The sequence below is a fragment of the Marmota monax genome, unplaced genomic scaffold, assembly GCF_021218885.2.
Source record: "Marmota monax isolate L192 unplaced genomic scaffold, Marmota_monax_Labrador192_F-V1.1 WCK01_AAM20220418_F8-fsc00002, whole genome shotgun sequence".
In the NCBI taxonomy this organism is placed as follows: domain Eukaryota; kingdom Metazoa; phylum Chordata; class Mammalia; order Rodentia; family Sciuridae; genus Marmota; species Marmota monax.
The window spans coordinates 8,189,200-8,208,775 of record NW_026693571.1 but is presented as its reverse complement, the minus strand read 5'-3'; the positions used below and the strand labels follow the sequence as shown (position 1 = coordinate 8,208,775).

Genomic DNA, 19,576 nt, shown 5'->3' with positions numbered 1-19,576 from the left:
AGGTAAAGGCAGAACAAGTACGAGGGCCCTGAGGAAGAAGCCTTGTTGGCGTGTGTCAGGAATAGGGGAAGGCCAGAGTAACACAGGGGAAGAGAGGAGAGGTCACAGGGGAGGAGAGGAGAGGTCGGAAGTAACAAAGGGCAGATTGTGCAGGGTCTTCTAGGCCTTCGGGAGCCTCCTGATCTTCTAAGACATTAAGCCCCGCTTTCTTGAAGCCTGTCTTTATGTTCATAGGTAAAGCCTGACAGTGACAAATGAAAACTAGAGTAGGTATGTCTGAGGCAACTAATGAATATGAATTAGTCCTTACATGAATATATAAGGAGCGAAAAGTGAATGACTGAAAACATGAATGACATGCGACTGGACAGTTAACTGACGAGTGTAAGATTTGTATTCATAAATTCAAGAGCTGTGTGTGGAACCTAACAGCAAATTCCTGCCTCAGGGAACTTACAGTCTCCTGGGAAGTATGACAGTAAGGCAGTCTGAGTCTGCTTCATGAGGAGGAAACAACAAGTTCTGTCAAAGCTGAGGTATGGGCTGAAATGATCAGAGAAGAAATTCTAAGTGATGGTGAATACTTACAGAATAAAGTGGGGGAAGTATGGAAAGAGAAGGAGGTTCAGTGTGTTTAAAGATGTGTAATTAGGAACGGGCAAGGTTTTGTGGGCAACCACCAGACACACCATGTTCGTTTGGATGGAAACATTTGCATATGGCAAGGTTGAAAAGTGGATGAGAAAAGATGGTAAGTTTTTATGGTTAGATTGAGGTTCTGACCTACTGACAAAGGAGTCTCAGCTAATGTTTAAAGAGGGAAATGATGTGGTATGTAGAGTACCTTGTATAGGGGCAGCGGTTAGTGGGTGGAATACTAGGACAGGAAGGGATGGAGTCCATGCTGGAAGGCCTGGAGATGGAGAGGTGTTGACAGCGACCTAAGATACTGAACAAGAATCCATACAGCTTGGGGATTGGTTGGGAAGGTGACTTGTATATTCTGAATGACTTAAAAGATGTTCATTGGGATGTCATTCATTTTATAAACAGAAGGATATAAAAAAGGTATCTGGTTTGCATGTTTTAAATTTTGAGTGATGATGGGTCCAATATTTGGAAATGTTGCAGATAAGAGAAGTTTCAGACAACACTAAAAATACAGATTAGTTAGCAGTAAATTGGCAGGTGACCTTGGTATTCTTCCTTCTTTTTGTTTTATTGAGCCAACACAATTTCTCAGTGGGTTATAAATAGAATGCCATTTTATCATTTAAAGTGGGATTTTGGGGGGAGTAAATATGAGTAATTACACTGGGATCCATGGCATAAAACTGAGGCTGTCCAGAGCAGAGCAGGATGCACAGACTCTAGTTTATAAACTCTACCTTAATTCTAGAGGACGGGAAATTGCCATTTCTTATTATTAGTCTTCAAAAAGTTTTCAAAAAGAGCCAAGTGATTCAATCACTGTCACTTTATTGTGATTTGGATCCAGTCTGGGCCAAGGAACAAGAACAAGTTGTAACATCTGGGGGAAAAAAAAGAGAGAGAGGACAAAGCAGCCCATGTCATGCAACATGTCCCCATTGCCTGGGTGGAGGCCCTAATGCTAGGGAAGTGTGGCAGTTTTATATTGAGGGAAGACGAGAGTTACTCTGGCTTGGCACTGAAACTTAGGATGCAAGGTCCCAGATAAAGTATCATTTTACCAGAGTTGCCTCTGAAGATAGGGGATAGCATACATGTGTGGTGAGTGGAAAAAATGCATTTTTTTGCGTGTGTATGTGTATGTATGTGTGTATACATATGCTAAGTAGGGAAAGAGTTTTCTTTATCCTGTAGCTGCAATTTGTTTTGAAGCCGTTACTGCATATACAGGGTAACAGAAAGGAAATGAGACCTTGTCAGACTTAAAAAGATGATATATTGTTAGTGGCTATTGCATATGCCTTATAGAATAAAGGAAATGAGTAATTACTTGCCATCACTGGGAACTTGGGTTTGGGGCATGAAAGAAAGAAAAAGTTAGTCAAGAAAAAAATCTCTCTTGTTCTAAATTTGAATTAGTAGTATCAGTACCAATGCTGAATGTATTTCTTTAAAAAAATAAATACATAAATTTCCATTTCTGGCTTCTGAAAAGGCCTGGCAACAACCACCTCTAGTACTCAGAAAATGGTTTTTAAATCTCTCTCTACTCCAAAGAGTTAGGGCTGTCTGGAAGTGTGGCAGTTCCATATCTGGAGAAATGGCTGATCCATATCTGAACAAGGACTATACAGCATGGCTGGCCTGCAACATGTCTATGGAAAAACAGGCAAGGCATCCACACCAAAGCGAACAGCAAAGAGCTAAGTGTGGTGGCACATGCCTGCAATTCCAGTGACTCAGAAGGCTGAGCCAGGAGTATCACAAGTTCAAGACCAGCCTCAGCATCTGAGAGAGACTCTGTGTAAAAATAAAAATTAAAAGGGCTGGGAATGTGGCTTAGTAGTTAAGCACCCCTGGATTCAATTTTAGGTACTCCCCCAACACCACAAAAAAAAAAAAAAAGGAAAGAAAAGTAAGAAATAGGAATAGATCCACACACCAAACTCGTGAATGTCTCAAAACTACTAACACATGAGAAATATATAAATTTAGTAGTTCATAATATTTAAGAAAACAACCCTTATCAATCACATGCAGATAATTAATCTTTAAAAAACTGATATACAGGCAAAGAAGCATTTATCTTGCCTTTGCTATAATAACTATTTGTACTTCAAGATAATTAAAAATATATACTTCAGATAATGAAATTTCTTCTTAGAAAAAGTCTTTAAACCAGAGTAAAATTAAACTTCCAGATCTAACTACCAACTTGTAGAAAACACAGGAAATAGGAGAATACAATCAAGCAAAACATCTAGTCCAGGGAGGAACTCTATGGGGTAAATGATCTGGTTGTCAAGGAGGAATTATAAGAAGGAAAACAGGGTGGGACGAGGGGGTGGAAGGGTAAGAGATGGGGTGGGGACATGCAAGGGGAAGAAATCTCTACTTTGAACCAATGAATCAACAGAAATGCACAGGTCTAATTTGATCCAGGTTTTTAAAAATAAACTGTAAAAATGAAACCATTTATGAGATAGAGGAAAACATTTGGACATTTAACAAAACAGAATTATTATTAATTTAACTGAGTTAATGATATCATTTTTAAAAAAGAATACTTATCTTTTAGCCATGGTATCATTTCAGTCAGAATTACTCCAGCCTATATTATTTCCAAATTATTTGGGGATAAGGAGGAAGTTAGGTATGTGGATAAAACAAGATTAGCCAAGCACCAATAATCCTTTAAACTGGGTCACAGTGCCTGGGAGCCACTGTATTATTTTCTCTGTTTACATGTTAACGTTTAAAATAACAAATGATAAAGACTCAGGGAATATTGAAAAACTAGTGAAGGGCTGAAAAGCTTCATTGGAATAAAAATAATTTTTCCTTCAAATATCAAAATACTTTGGCATACATGGTCAACTCTGAATGTCAATAAAAAGGAAGTGGGCTGGGGTTGTGGCTCAGTGGTGGAGCGCTCGCCTAGCATGCGTGAGGCACTGGGTTCGATCCCTAGCACCACATAAATGTAAAATAAAGATATTGTTTCCACCTAAAACTTAAAAATAAATATTAAAAAAAAATGAAGCTGGGATGGTGATGAGTGCCTATTATCCCAGGAGCTTGATGCAAGAAGATCACAAGTTCAAAGCCAGTCTCAGCAACTTAATGAGGCCCTGAGCAACTTATCAAGAACCTGTGTCAAAATAAAAAAACAGGAAGGAAGGAAGGGAGGAAGGGAGGAAGGGAGGAAGGAAGGAAGGAAGGGTGTGTGTTGGGGGTCTGGGGATGTAGCTCAGCGGTTAAGCATCCCTGGGTTCAATCCCTGGTACACCCTTCCAAAAAAAAGTAAGTAAGAAAGAAAATACTACTTTATAATATAGAGAATATTGACACAGATTGAAATGGAAGGAGTCTTTACTGACAGATCCAAGTCACAAGTCCATCAAACCTCATGCCTTATGAAATAAAAAATAAGCTTGGTAGCAGTGAGAAAATGAGTGTTTTAGATGCAGGGATCCAACCTAACAGAAATGTATAGATCCTAAAAGTTTCATGGAAAAACACTCTTCCTGCTTGATCATATTTAATAAGCCTTAAGAGAATAATGAGGCTTTTAATGACACTATCCATTTTTGCTTGTGCTAGAACAGTCAATATACAATATGAAAAAATACAAATGAATACTCATAAATACTAAAATAGATAGTTTTGTATTTTGTAGTATACCTATATCTGCTCAGTCCCTCACCCACCCCCTCCCAAGCCTAGTCATAAACTTGCTGGTTTTGACAAGCAGATCACAAATAGAACAGGTGCCTTTATTAGTGCTGTAGGTAAATTCTGGCACCTGCTTGGCACCAGCTGTGTGTTAATTAGTCTTGTGATGGCCTACATCACCAAATATTTCAAGATTGGAAATGCTCCCTCAAGCTTCCAGAGGAATGTGTCTGCATGTTGGCTGACAGATGCCCCTGGAGAGAGAACAGCCCTTTTCCTAAAAGTCTCTTATGGTGAGTTCTGCCAGATGCAAAATAAGAACTGGCTACACAAAACATTTGCTCAGTGAGTCAGTTCAGGGAATGAGGGTGGAGGGTGCTTTTGGGGATAAACAGCAAGAAACTCACCAGTGGAATGATGCTGACCCAGACACATATTGAGTGTCTGGTCATATGTCTGAGTTCCATCCCCCCCCTCCTTTTTTTTTGTCCAGTACCAGGGATTGAATCCAGGGGTGATTAACCACTGACCCCACATCCTGAGCCCTTTTTATATTTTATTTAGAGACAGAGTCTTGCTGAGTTGCTTAGGGCCTCACTAAGTTGCTAAGGTTAGATTTGAACTCACAATCCTCCTGCCCAGACTCCCCAGCCACTGGGATAACAGGCTTGGCCACCACGCCCACCTGTCATCTTTTGATCAAGTAACAGTCCAGCCATGACATCTGAACCCTGCTTTCCAATGGACTTCCACAGTTTACTTGTGTGGCTTTCCATTTGATCCTTCAATTATATTTAAGCAAACAAAAGTAATAGAATTGATTCACTGCTTCTAGTCATAACAGATGAACTGGACTACACCACATGAACAATTTGGACAGGGAAGGAGATGGCCTGAGAATTCTCAAAATTAGAGATGGAGTATATCATGGCAAATATGGTTGCAATGAAAGCTTTCTCTCTGGACAACGCTTGGTGTCCACAGTGTATTCAATACTAAAAAATATCAAATATGAAATAAGATGCTCAATTATTGCTTTCTTTCAGCAAGTCTGATGACATGGGTGGATGTTATTAGATAATAAAAAAAATCCTACCTGAAGACTGCAAGAGTCAGAGACCAGAGCACTAATGGCTTCCTCAGTTCAAACTTCGCCCGTTTGTTCATTAGGTGCCGACCACCAAAGATAAAGGCAGCATACAGAGCAGAAAACAGGAAAGATTTCTTCCTATAAACAAATAAATAAGTTAAGACTCATGAACAAAATTCCTCAAGCAAATTATTTTTATCCCTTAGGAAACAGCTTTTGTACCAGTTTCCTTCCTTTGTAAGTTCGAAGAACTTACCCCCTTCCCTGAAAACTTGCCCCCTTCCCTGAAAAGGAACCTCAGTCTACTTGGACACCTGGTGTTCTGTTGGACCTCCCTAGACCAACTGTCATCCAACAGATTGACCAATGTAGTAAGTATCATGTCAACGTGGTGGTATTCTCTTTTCCGACTCAGTGATGAAAAGTTTCAACAATATAAGTTTGAGGAATAAAAAACAATCTTTTCAAGGGCTGGGGTTGTGGCTGAGCGGTGGAGTGCTTGCCTAGTATGGGTAGTGAGCCTCAGCATCACACAAAAATAAATAAAATAAAATTTTTTAAAAAAGCAATCTTTTCAATGAAAAATTAATTTTATGCTTTAGAGTTTGTTGAGCTAGTTTTAGATGGATTTTTACAAGAATTGTTTTTATTGAAAATATTTGATAACCAGGGTTGTATGGGACAAGAAAGTCATTTAAAACTGCTTTTTTCCTAGTAGAATATAGTATTAAAAATAACCTTGGAGTAATCATTGATGATTTAAAAGTCATTAATGATTTGAAACACTAAAATACAAGTTACATGACTTATGGCTACCCCAACATGGATTCCTGAAACCCTCTGCATCAAAAAAGACATGTATTAAATTCTAATATATCATTAATAAATGCATAATGGTCAGATACACAACACAACTGGAAGAACACAGAACCATCTATGATACATCTTGCTTCAAAGTTTGAACTTGAATTTAACCAAATCTCTTATCTGATTACTTGTTCATAAAATAAAAGGGGTAAATCTAAACTGTGTGACATTCTGCAAGACAAAATGAACATATTTTGTCAAGTTGTAGTACGGAATAAAAATTTAAGACTCTTCTAGATTAAATTAATTTGAGAGACATAATAATCAAATACAATATGTAGAACTTTTTGGACCATGGTTTGCAATAAAATCAAATATTAGGCATAATTTTTAAAGTACTTATCAGCTATTGGTTAACACTGAAACATTTGTGAATATAATTCATGTTTTATATTTGGTTTAAAATACCCCAGGAAACCAACAGAACCAAAAATATATGAAGATTGAGGAAAGGGGATGAAGCATGGGGGCTCATTATTCTTTCTCTTCTCTCTCTCAAGTATGTGTGTATACATACACACATAAATAGTTAAAAACATTCCATAATTTTTTTAAAAGGATGATTTATTGTGGAAGAAAATATCTGCATGAATAATTATTTAAAGCATCTAATAGGACAACATCTCAACATGTTTGTTCACTGTTGGAATTGCTTTTTTGACCCACAGACTTTTTATGAGACTGTTAGTTGGAAATATATAAGCAAGACAAAGTAGAATTTTTCAGGTCCCTATGAGCCTGCTGATTTATTTCTGTATAAAGTAAAAGTGAACAGCAATACTAATAATGCCAAAAAAAAAAAAAAAATCAACAATCTTCTGTAGAACTATGATTCAACAGAAAGCAATAGAAGGCTTGTAAATAATTAAACATTTGAACACACTTCCTGAGGCAGCAGTGTTTCTCTTAAAATGGGTATTCCCTACTCAATTAGATCAACAGGAAAAGCACTGAAAAATAAGACACGAGACTCAATACCAAAAGCAAAATGCGTTAACCTAAAGAGTATTATTTGTAAAATGCTTCATATGCTATTTCCCTAATTGCTGGCATGCATTGCTGACTCACAAGACATCTTATTATTAAACAAGCAGCATTTCTACTTAAATGCAATTGACCTGCTTGGTGAACACCAAAAAATAAAGCAATGATTCCAGGAATCAACCCATTAAATAAATATTGAATAAATCACTTCCACCGAGGTGGGCATACTCTGGGACACACAAGATGTGGCACACAGTAGATGCTTAATAAATACTTGTTGAATGAATATGGTCCTGTGCTATCAAATTTTCTGATGGGGAGGATAATTTTGAATCTGTGACAATAGAAGCTCAGCAAACACCAAGTGAACAGTTAGTGGACATTCAAAGTTGTAGTTCCCCAGTATATATTGATAACAAATGAATAATAAAAATATCCCCCCAAAAAATCATGATACATTTTCTTGCTCTAGAAAGGAAGAGACTATTTCTATACTTCAATAAGAAATAGAAAGGTGAGACGATTTTAAGGAAACTTTTAACAATTGAACATTTAAAGAAGAAAATAATTTTGGCTATATATAGAGTGTGATCTCTATATCAGTATATTTCTCTTCTGAAATTTGCAAGAAGGGGATTAAATTACTTAAAGAGTTAGAATCATTGTTTCTATTACACTCATATAAAGTGCAATATATATGTAAAAAACAATACACACATTTAAAGCTCACACATAAGCAAAGACTCACTAAAAAAATAAAAACCTACTATATTAATGTAGGCAATAGTAGCAAGAAATAGTATAATTCATTTTTCTAAGTCAAAAAGGTAATAAATGACTATAATCACAGTGTTCTAACTTATTAATTCAAACAGGTAGATATGCTAAAGGGCTTTGTCACTTAATCCTCCTAATCACCTCACCATGTAGGGAAGGTATTATCTTCATTTTCATAAAGAAATAGGCTTAGAGGGCAAGTAACCCCAGATTTTCCTGCTCTCCTGTGATAAACTTTCAGGAAAAAATGGGGCACACTTGGTGTGTTATCTTCTAAGTATATAAGTATCCTTTCAGCCCTTCTGCTGAATTTACACCCTCTCTGTGCCACTGAGTAAAAAATTGTTCAGCAGTGAAAAGATGAAGAATTTCCCATCCTAATGTTCCAGCGCTCATATTTTCTGGGCTTGGAACACTTTTATCCAAACCCTTTTTACCTCCTGGAGAACACTGAAAACATTTCCTTATAATTACTTATCATTATTTCCCTGACTCACTCAATATAATTCAGATTTGGGTCATGATTGTACATATTCATTGTAATACTTGCAATTATGCACCAATAAATGTAAATGAATGACACTCCTATCCTGCTAGCTGGTAAGGGGAAAATGTGCCTCAAGAATCAAGACAAGAATAAAAATCTTCACTCTAATGTTTCTCTGATTTCCTTACTTCTAGAAGGAGAATTAGTCCTAAAGCACAGCTAAATTCTCCATAAGTCCCATTCTCTTTTGTACAGGTTTTTTAAAACTCTCTTTAAAAATCATCAACTCAACATCTAGGGCGGCCAAAACAGCAACACAGAATTTAAAAATAAAAGAGATTTTTAGGAGCAAAGCCCAAGAGCTTTATTCTACAAAAGAATACATCTGATATTCATAGTCACAGAGGTGCATACTGTACAAAGATAAAGAGTGCCCCAAATTTTCATGATTCTGATTAAGCAGGTGGGCAAACAGAAATTAACTATATAGGCTATATTTGGGTCCCAGGCAGTCAATAATGGAAAACATGTTTAAGAGCTATCATTAAAATAAGTTGCTATCGTAGCTAAACTATGCCCTTCAATAGATGAATGGATAAAGAAACTGAGGTACATATACACAATGGAATATTACTCAGCATTAAAAGAGAATAAAATTATGGCTTTTTCAGTAAATGGATGGAGTTGGAGAATATCATGCTAAGCCAATCTCCCCAAAACCAAAGGCCGAATGTCCTCTCTGATAAGTGGCTGCTGATCCATATGGGGGGAGGGCATGGGAAAAATGGAGGAACTTTGGGCAAAGGGGAGGGAGAGAAAAGGAGGGGATATGGAAGCAGGAAAGATGGTGAAATGAAATGGACATTATTACCCCAGGTACTGGTATGACTGCACATATGGTGTGACACTACATCATGTACAACCAGAGAAATGAAAAGTTGTGCTGCAATTGTGTACAATGAATCAAAATGCATTCTGCTGTCATATATACCTAATTAAAATAAATACTTATTAAAAAATTAGTTGCTATTGTACAATATGTAACTCTTCTACAGGGGCAAAATCCAAGCAATGCTTTGAGTGAGTTTAGAATTAAACCTAAGCTTTCTCAATAAGAGGAAATTACCTAAGGAAGTATTAGCTCTAAATTCTTCAAGTGAGTAATCAAAATGTATCACTTATGGCAGAATGTATTATTTTTCCATTTTGCTTAGAAGATTTTCTTCAGCAAGCTAGGCAATTTAAGTGAATTAAAATTGCTTTTTTCTTTCTGGCATCTCTCTGGTAAAGTTCAATTATAGTCAAGATGAATAATGACTTGCTATTAGCCTACTTAGTGTTTAATGTGGATAGATTATTTCCCTGACACTTCGATGGTAATCCAGTAATACTTGCTATTCTGGCAGGGATACATATCTGGGAACAATAGTGATACTATACTGCTTTATTACCAAATAATGAATAACTTTTAGATGGCATGGATTTGTCTTGCTTAATACATTTTAAATGTATATCATATGGCACAACCTATAACTCTAGGTACTTAATAAGTACTTTTGAGGATGGTGATTCTGAAGTTGGTTACCAGGTAACCAAATAAAGATAACACAAATGAAATACTAATGTGTTTTGAGATTGTGGCGTTTGCATTGAACTTTTTTTCTCCTTCGATTTTTGTCATCAATAATGAAAAACATGAATAATACTAGCTATTAGTCCATGATGACTAAAAACAAATTGTGGCTTTATCCTTAGAGATAAATGTTCCAAAGCATTCCTGGAGGTGCTTTCTGATTCCTACCAGAGTAACTGCAAAAGTCTGTGCACATGCTTGTATTGAGTGCTCTACCAGGGACACGTCTGAAAGATCAAGTATAAATTCAATTTTTTTTTTCAACTTGTGCGATTACCCTGAAACTAATACTTAGCTTGAATCTCCCTGGTACTCAACATCAAGATCTCTGACAGCTAAATTGAACTCCTGTGAGAATCCAAAAAGGCCATTTGCCAGTGAAGAAACTTTTATGTGAGTATTTTATGTGGGTAGGATTTCAACGTAGGGTAATTTCTAATGAACCCCTTGGGAAATTGGCTTGAGCTCTCTTTCCTGACTCTTTCATGTTGTGTCTCAAGGGCCTTGTTTACGTGTGCCAGGTGCAAAGAGTTGTGAGAGTGAACAGCAAACCCTCAGGGAGAAAAGCAAAGGAGACCTGGAAATATCTCCTGAAAGTGCAGAAAATTTCATGTTCTAAGTCTGAAGAGTGAAGATGAGACAGGGCGCTAACTGGTTGGGGCCACCTCTCCTCTAGCTCAGTTGCTAATTCAAGTCAGAAAACGATTTATGGTTCTGAAAATGATTCTAAGGGCACAAATAAGATGGGGACCCAAAACTAAGGAAATATACTACTTTTGCCAACACGCCATTCAGTGAATGTTTATAATTGTTCTAATTTGATAAAAAAATATATATATATAAAAAGTTTTGTTGAAAGGGATTCTAAGGCTGTGCTTATGGGAGTTTCAGCCAGGGCTGATTCTCTCATATTCTGAAGAATTTCCCAAAATGTCAAAACAGATATTTTTAAATGTTAAAAATAATGAGAATATTTCAGCAGATTTTGTTCACAAGTTAATTATACCTAGAAATTAACCTACATGCCCAGAAATTCTGACAAAGAATAATTTGGTGAATAATAATGGAAATATGTCTATAATTAATACAAATGAATAGTGGCTTTAAAATTGCAAGCAAGCCCTAACTAAAGAAAAGGGTATTATTCCAATCTTTTATGTTTGGACCAGGAACCTAAAAATGTGATTTTTGAGCTTCTTTAAGTTGTAAGCGCCTCTTTCTCTTTTTGTTTCCCTCTCAGATGCTAATTGAGAGATCACAGGTTCTTCTTATCTATTTTTTTTTTAAGGTAAGAAAGTCATTCTTTTATATAAATCAGTTTTTCTATCCTTCAAGTAGGCCACCATTAAAGTAGAGTTACATTCAATAATACTGGTTCAAAACCATAGCTATCTATCCTTTTCCCATTAAAGTATACTCGTCTCAGAAACAAACCTGGTAAAGAAAATGGCTTGTCTCCATCAATGAACACATCTTTTTTCCCCACCCTGTTATCTTTTTTAAAATCTTGGTGAGTTCTGTTTGCTTGTTACAACTAAAAATAGGATATTGAAGGAGAAAATGCTTTCCAAATATAAAAAAAAAACAAAATTCACATATTAAAAATGCCATCTGTAATACTTAAATTGACAGGATCCCTTTGTTTCCTTAAATATCTATTTTCCAGCTGAGAATGCAAAAGATTGACATCCAATCATCCAACCACGCATCCATCCATTCAAAATGTAATGAACTTTTTTTTATCATATTCATTTACAGGGTGTTAACTGACCTGAAAATTCTGCCTCTGCTAAACTAACTAGAAACATTTACATGATAACACATGGTTGGAGAGGTAGAGTCAACCAGACTTGTGTGTTATACCTAATAATATTTTATAACATTTCTGAGGAAGGAGGTAATGTTGTCATGAGAAAATGGGCTGTGGAAAGGTGGGCTTGGAGGAGAACTTATAGGTGGATGGACAGAAGTAGTGGAATTAGAATTATCGAAGCAAGGAGATTATCAGACCAGAACCTTTCGGTTGGGTGTGGTAGAAAATCTGTTTGGAGATACAGGCTAATGCAGCAGAATTAGGGCTGCATCTCCACCCGAAGGTTACAGTAAGTTATGGGGTACACAGACAGTAATTCGTTACTGGTAATAATTACAGTATAGTACTGAAATGTATAGCTAAATTTTCTCCCTCTTTTTCTTCAATAAGTAGGAACAGATTAACTCATGTCCCTGGGGAGAGTGGGAAAGAATTACTGCTAGTGTTCCAAGAAGAACGGACAGAAAATGGCTAGTTTAAGTCATGGAAAGTAAGTGGGTTGGGGAGGAGAATCAAAAAAGACACAGAGAAACTTGGTGTGCATGATTTCTATTCTAGAGGGCAGATGGGGCAGATCTCTGAGTCAAATGCAGCCCGACCTGTTCCCCAGAGCTCATGTCACCAGCAATTGTAGCTATGGGAGCTGGTGAAGGAGGTGGGTGTGAGCTGAAGGAGTCCTTCAATGAACGGCTGCCCTTCACAAAAACCATCAGATGGGAACAATGAACAGCAAACTGCTAGGCTAAGCATGGCATTCTTCCAGAAAAGATGATGACTGGGTCAGTGTCCCAAATTGCCTTGTCACATAAAGAAATGGCAATTCATCCTAATGCGCTGCATCTTAGACGCATTAGGATGTGCAAAAACATTTCTTCTTTGTTTTAGTAGATACGGTGTGATAAAACCAACCAGGAAGGTTCTATTCCAGTTAGAACCAAAGACTGCAGAGGTTACTAAACCAAAAAAAGAATTACAACCCATTCTTTTTCTTGCATAAAGCTGACAGTTTCGTATCTCTGTAGAATAAAGCTTGCTACCACTCCTGAATAAAATTTTTACAAAAAATGTCAGTGGTCTCAATAAGATAAATTACCCATCTGAAAGTAAACTAACTATGAGCTCTGTGCTGAGAAAAACATGATTTCTGCCTTGTTGGAGAATATTGCTCTCAATACTCTCCTCTTGATTCTCAGGTGTGGATTGTTGCGTTAGGTTAGAATTTCCTAATAACTCTCATATAATAAATACATCAAATGTAGATATAAGTCACAATAAAACATTAAACACTAGTGATTGTTTAGAACAGAAAGTTCTGAATATGACTGGTAGCACTGCAGAAATAGAATCCAGAAAGTAGTTCCAGCAGCAGTTCGATTCCACTCACTGTCTTGAAGAGATGGCCTTTGTTCTGAGAGACAGAAAGCTATCGTCTGAATTTCCAATGAGGCAATGCTCACCTGTTACAATTATTTCAAAATAGAACAATCATGACCATAATACAGAAAGCATAGTACAAGCGTGAAATGCCTTTTAAATATGACCAGTTGAGACCCTCTTGTCACCAGACTAAATTTTAGCTCCTCAAATGTATTACATAACATAATTATGAGGCACATAGTGATTAATTTTCCTAAATTCGAAACTTTCTGGGGCCTGCAGTTGTACAAATTAGAATTATGGGTTTGTGTCAAATTGCAGGCTTTTTTTCTCTCCTCATCACTCCAGTGGCCCACTGACCACAGAAATACAAAACTGTCGGACTGAGAATGAACCTGAAAGATCTTCTATTCCGAATTTCCCAACTTTGGAATTCCTTGTTATAAAAAAAATATCTGGCTAATAACCAAGCAGCTTCTGTTGAATGTAGAAATCTCCTTAATAGGTGGAATCTGATATTCATTAGTTCATGGTCACACAGTGAATCTAGGCTTCTTCAAAAAAGATCCAAATTCTGATGCCACTCACCCTCCTCCTATGGATTAACAATGGTCCTTCACACAGACAGTTCCCACTTTACAGCCAAATATAAAAACCTGCTTGTTTTCATGCTGAAGAAGCCTGGAATGTTTTATAGATAGACACAGATTTATGTGCAAGCTGGGCACTAAAACCAGAAATGAACACTATAAAAAGGATATGATTATTCACAATGGAAGAGAACCTGGATTTCAAGTTTATAAGATTAAGTCCAATTCCAACACAGAAATTTCCTAGATTTAAATTGAAATCAAGAAAAATAACAGCAGGGCAGACGACTACATAAACAAACATAAACATATCTAAGTCTCTGAGTTCTTTATATTCAAGGACTGAACATTTAATTTGAACAATGATCCTTTTCTATTGCAGTTTAGTATAATCTGATATTTATATAGAGTCTTCCTGTACACAGACCACAATAAAGAAGCCAAAAAATAAAGTCAAGAGGGAAAAATAACAAGTTTTCATGTTCTTTATTAGATCACTCGCCTATCCCTCAATATAAAATTTGAATGAAAACTGGGGAAACCATGAAAAAGATATATCCTAAATGCTATTTCTGGATCAGAGAGAAAACGGCTCTGTAAAGAAGATGATTATCTCATGGTATGTAGCTCAGGTCGTTTTTTGTTAGCAAATCAAATTTTATGTAAGAAATTAAGCTTGAGTTAAAACTGAAAGTGACAAGAAGAAATACATCATTAGTAACAAAGAGAAAATGACTTAAACATTATTTTCATCCATGAGATTACTACCCAATTATCCATAAAAGGATTGCTTCATTTTGCTCTTGCAAATAATATGGCAAAATTCTGACTTTGGTGTTCACATTGCTCCTTCAAAAATCTAAATGCTCCTTCAGTGACACAACTGAACTGTATTAGTTTCCTAGAGCTGCTGTAACAAATTCCAGGAAAATGAAAGGCTTAAAATTATACAAATTTATTACTCTAGAGTTCTGGAGGTCAGAAGTCTGAAAGGAGTCTGTGAGGCTCAAGTCAGTGTCAACAGGGCTGCATTCCCTCTGCAGGCTCTAAGCAGAAGAATCCACTCCTGTCCTTTTCAACCCCTGAAAGCCACTTGGCAATCCCTGGCTCATGGGCTAATCTCCATCTTCAAAATGCATTGTTCCAATCTGTTTTGTGTGGTCACATTACCCTCTTAAATTAAAACTCTGTAATTACAATGGCCCCACAAGACCATCCAGTCCATGGCCTAGAATGAGTCTCAAATATTAAGGACCCATGAGATTAGACTGGGTCCACCAATTCCAGAATTTACCCCATCTCAAATCCCTTAACCTAATCACATCTGTGAAGTCTCTTGTGTTATCTAAAGTAACAAATTCACAAATACCTACGATTAAGATGGGAACATTTTGGGGAACTATTATTCAGTTTAACATGTAGATTAATTTGAATATAAGATCTAAAGTCATTTTTTCTTTGCAATGTGGAGTTGTTTCCTATCAATGCTAACCTTTCATGTCTGTTCCTGGTTTGAGAGACCCAAAGCCGGTCTCTTCCCTTCTGTTCTAGTAACCATTTTAGATGGCAAGGATTTGACAGTTACACCTTCGTGGAGATTAACTTAAAGTGACTCATAAATATAACCCAAGTATCAGCACCTGAGTGCTCATCAGTGACATGACTTACCATACACCATACAATGAACTAGGCGCCAAAGTTTAGAATTTCTACATGACCAGTGAAACATGTACAACTGCAAGCATGGGACCCTAATTAGAATAAGTTATATTCCATGTATTATAATGTCAAAATACACTCTTCTGTCATGTATTTCTGAAAAGAACAAATAAAATATTTTTTTAAAAAAAATTCTAGCTTCTTAATATTCCGTTTGGAAAACTTTGACAGAATTCCAGCTCGGTCTATGGCCTCTTCTCTTTTCACAAGTGCCAGTAGTTCTCACCAGGGCTGATTATTTTGCTCCTCAGAAGGTATTTGAAAGTGTCTGGAGACATTTTTGGTATTTATAACTGCAAGTGAGTTGGCTACTGGCACTTAGTGTGCAGAGGCCCTGGGGGTGGCACAAGGCAGCACTCTGTGTAACAAAAAATTATTCAGCATAAATGCCAATTGTGTCAAGCTTGAGAAACCCTGAACCAAAGAAAAACAGAGAGAGTAATGAAGAAAAAAGAAAATTCAAGAGCATGCTGGTTGAAATGTGATACAGCTTCAAAAATATGTTCACCAATTGGGGTGTTATCACCCATGCCTCAGATTCTCTCAGGCAGAATTGCTTCGAGCTAATTCTAAGCACAGAGTCAACAAAGCAAGCTTCTCCTTTCCACTCAAAAATTCAACTTGGGTCCACATATTACTCACTTCACTATTGTAGATTTAGTTTTACTTCTGCCTAGCATGGAACCAAGGACTAGCTGCCCTATAAAGGCTGGTGGATTCAATTCTTACAAATGTCGGTCGGCTGCAATGCTTCTCTTGTCGTTAAGGTCATCTAGAACTGCATTTTGAAACATATTCTGGACAAGAGAGGAGGAGATCCTCTGAAAAGTAGAGAACCAGACACCCATAGTCACTGTGAGGATACGAGGACACATTCCTCCCCAACCCACCCACAGAGTTCAAATTGTTTTTGAAGTAGAATTCCAGTTATTTCAGTCATCTCTTTATTAGCCAGTCCTATAGAAAAAAAGATAACCCAATGAGTCAATCTTAACCTAGGATGGAGCAATGTCATTACCATTCTACTCCCTGTTTCTCAGTGGTCAACATTTTTAGTTTTCTCATATATGACAAATCATGGAGAATTTTCCTGTGTCTAGGAAAATACCCAAATACCATTTGGGGGGAAATTCTGAATGGGAAATTAGCATAACGTCTTCTGGCTTCTGGCTTCATCCATGTTGTTGCGAATGGCAGAATCTCCATCCTTTTAAATGCTAAATAATATTCCACTATATAATTACACCATAGTTTTGTTCTCCATCCATTTACTGGCTCTTAGGTTGATTCCATTTCTTGGTAACTATGAATACTTGGAACTATGAACATGGGGGTGAGCCAAAGTACGACAGTCTTATAACAAAGACAGTTTTTATGACAAACTTTAAAAGTAAGAATAAAAGTAAGAGTGGGAATAACTCTTTTTTTGTAAGTATTGGAATGATAAAGAAAATAGTAATGAACAGTTCCACTGAATTCTTTTCTAAAACTCAGAACAAACTCATCCTTTCCTAGCTATTTGCAGGCCTTCTCTCCCCTGCATTTCTGCCGTGTTGGGAGGCACTGGTTCTCCTCCAGTGATGACACACAGAGCTAAACAAGTCCAACAGGAAGCTGCTCTGTTTGTGCCTGTCATCAGTTTCTACAAGGGAACCACAGCAAAACCTGCCAGGCAGTGTCCCAGCCAGTTTAGGAACCTTTTATCTTTATAGTTCAGAAGACTTTCATCTTCCTATCTATTTACATCATTTTACTTGAAGACTTTTGCTTTACTTGCCCTTCTCCCACCCTTTATTGACAGGTTCAAAGCCAAGAAAAAAATGACAGAAATACCATTTGGGGGAAAATTCTGAATGGGAAATCTCAAGATCTTTCAGAACACCACGAAATTTAAAGCATAGTTTTCATTTCTCCAGAAAGTGAAAGGTGGGGTGTGGCTGGGGGCGGAGGGAGGTTTGTTTTATCTTTAAAAGTTTGCTTTTACTACTAGGTGGTGAGGCAGAAGCACTTCATTTGCATGTCAAGTGAGTCCTGGGAAGTGACTAAGGTATGCTTTGGATTTACCCAGCCTGGGTTCTGAGAGATCAGATTCTCAAAATCACAATGTCTATGGAATTTCTAATCAGTTTTAGAAGCAAGGAATAATGCTTAGGGACAAGGAGTGCATATCTGACTCAACATTCCTTAAGCAGAAGGTTAATGTATCTTCTCACATTCCCAAAGCATTCCCCTTAGGAATGTGCCCTACAAAGGAATGTGTCCTTTAGGTTACTCTTGCTGGTATGCAGTGCTGTGACAAGATAGCAATCGGTCTTATAGTAAACCTGAGTCTTAGTTTGCATTAGTGTCTTTTCTACCCTGCTTATTTGTCAAGAAAAATTTACTAAGGACTGAAATTTGAGAGTAGCAATATTTTTTACTTAGCTATGCTTACAGAGAAAGGTTTCTTGCCACAGGGGGTAAAGGGGATAAAAATCAAGGATTTGCTAGTGTTGACTTAAGCTACTTCCTTCAGTCTAAAGCATTTTTAAACAATTTGAGGATTCTAGATGTCTAAGTTCTTTAAAAAACAGCTAAAAAGTATTTATTGAACATCCACAAGCTCTCATAGGGACAGTATTTATTGAACATACATCCACAGGTTCTCATAAGGGAACTTTCTGCTCCATTAGGACAAAAAGTGGAGGTTTGTCTTAGAATGCTCACTGGGCATTGCTCTGGCCATTAAAATAGAATGTTTCAATTTGGTCAAGGTAATAACTTTTAAAACTAAGCAATTACTATATTCCAGGTGTGGTTCAAAGTGTTCCAACCACTTGCTACATATGATATCTCATTTATACTTTAAAAAAAATCATTGTAGCTAAGCAAGGTGGCACACACCTGTAATTCCAGCAATTTGGGAGGCTGAGGCAGGAGGATCACAAGTTCAAAGCCAGCCTCAGCAACTTAGTGCGGCCCTAAGCAACTAGATGAGACCCTGTCTCTAATTAAATACATGTGGCTCAGTATTGTTAAGCGCCTCTGAGTTCAATCACTGGTATTAAAAAAAAAAAAAATCATTGTATTCATTTTGCAAAAAAACAACCAAACAAAATCCAAAAAGCTAAGAAAAAGGATTAGGTAACTTTGTAAAGAACCCAGAACTTTTAAGAGGCAGTTGTGAAACTGGGCACAGTGGCACATGCCTGTAATCCCAGTGGCTCAGGAGGCTGAGGCAGGAGGATCCTGAGTTCAAAGCTAGCTTGGGCAATTTAGTGAGGCCCTAAGCAACTTAGGGAAACCCTGTCTCAAAATTAAAAAAGAAAAGAAAAGAAATGCAGAGGTAGGGGTAGGGGTGGTGCAAGGGATGTGGCTCAGTGGTTAAGCACCCCTGGTTTCAATCCCCTTACCAAAAAAAAAAAAAACAAAAACCAAAAACAGTGGTTAGGCGTTAAACTCAGCAGCTGGATGTCAGAACCTGTGCTCAACCACTACATTGTATTCTTTCCTAGCATTTTACAGCTGTCATTGGTCCCTTCAGTCACAGTGGTTTTCTTATCACTTTTTTCAGCTCCCCGTCATACCTCATCACAATTTCTGACATTCGAAAATATAAACCACTTACAGCGGAAACCACTTTCGCTCCAAGAAAGTATTTCATTCTTTAAGTCACATTTATACGGATATTGATTTTTCTTCCAAGAAACAGTGCCCCTGCTTAAGAGATTGAAGATTTCAGAGAGTACTTGCCCCAAAGTCATGGCAGGCACGCAGCTGACCACTCTCCCCTCTCATGTTTGCCTACATTTCTTTATGCTAAAGCATGTTTCCTCTATCACTTAATGGTAGGACATATTGTGAGATGTTTGGTAGATTCTACATTTGTTCTATGTCTTCCTACTTAAGATGATTTATTCTATAGTTTTAGTTG

General features: G+C 37.1%; 1 protein-coding gene across 4 annotated transcripts in view; it reads right to left on the bottom strand.

Moving 5' to 3' along the window:
• Elovl6 (ELOVL fatty acid elongase 6) overlaps positions 1-19,576 on the bottom strand; it is a 119,936-nt gene that overhangs the window by 33,054 nt on the left and 67,306 nt on the right. For 3 of the 4 annotated variants that reach the window (XM_046458747.2, XM_046458748.2, XM_058583775.1), the window contains exon 3: positions 5,423-5,554. The exons of the other annotated variant lie outside the window; for it this stretch is intronic. In XM_046458747.2, the coding sequence (XP_046314703.1) occupies positions 5,423-5,554 (132 nt within the window). The remainder of the gene's footprint in view (positions 1-5,422; positions 5,555-19,576) is intronic. 4 annotated transcript variants of the gene reach the window in all.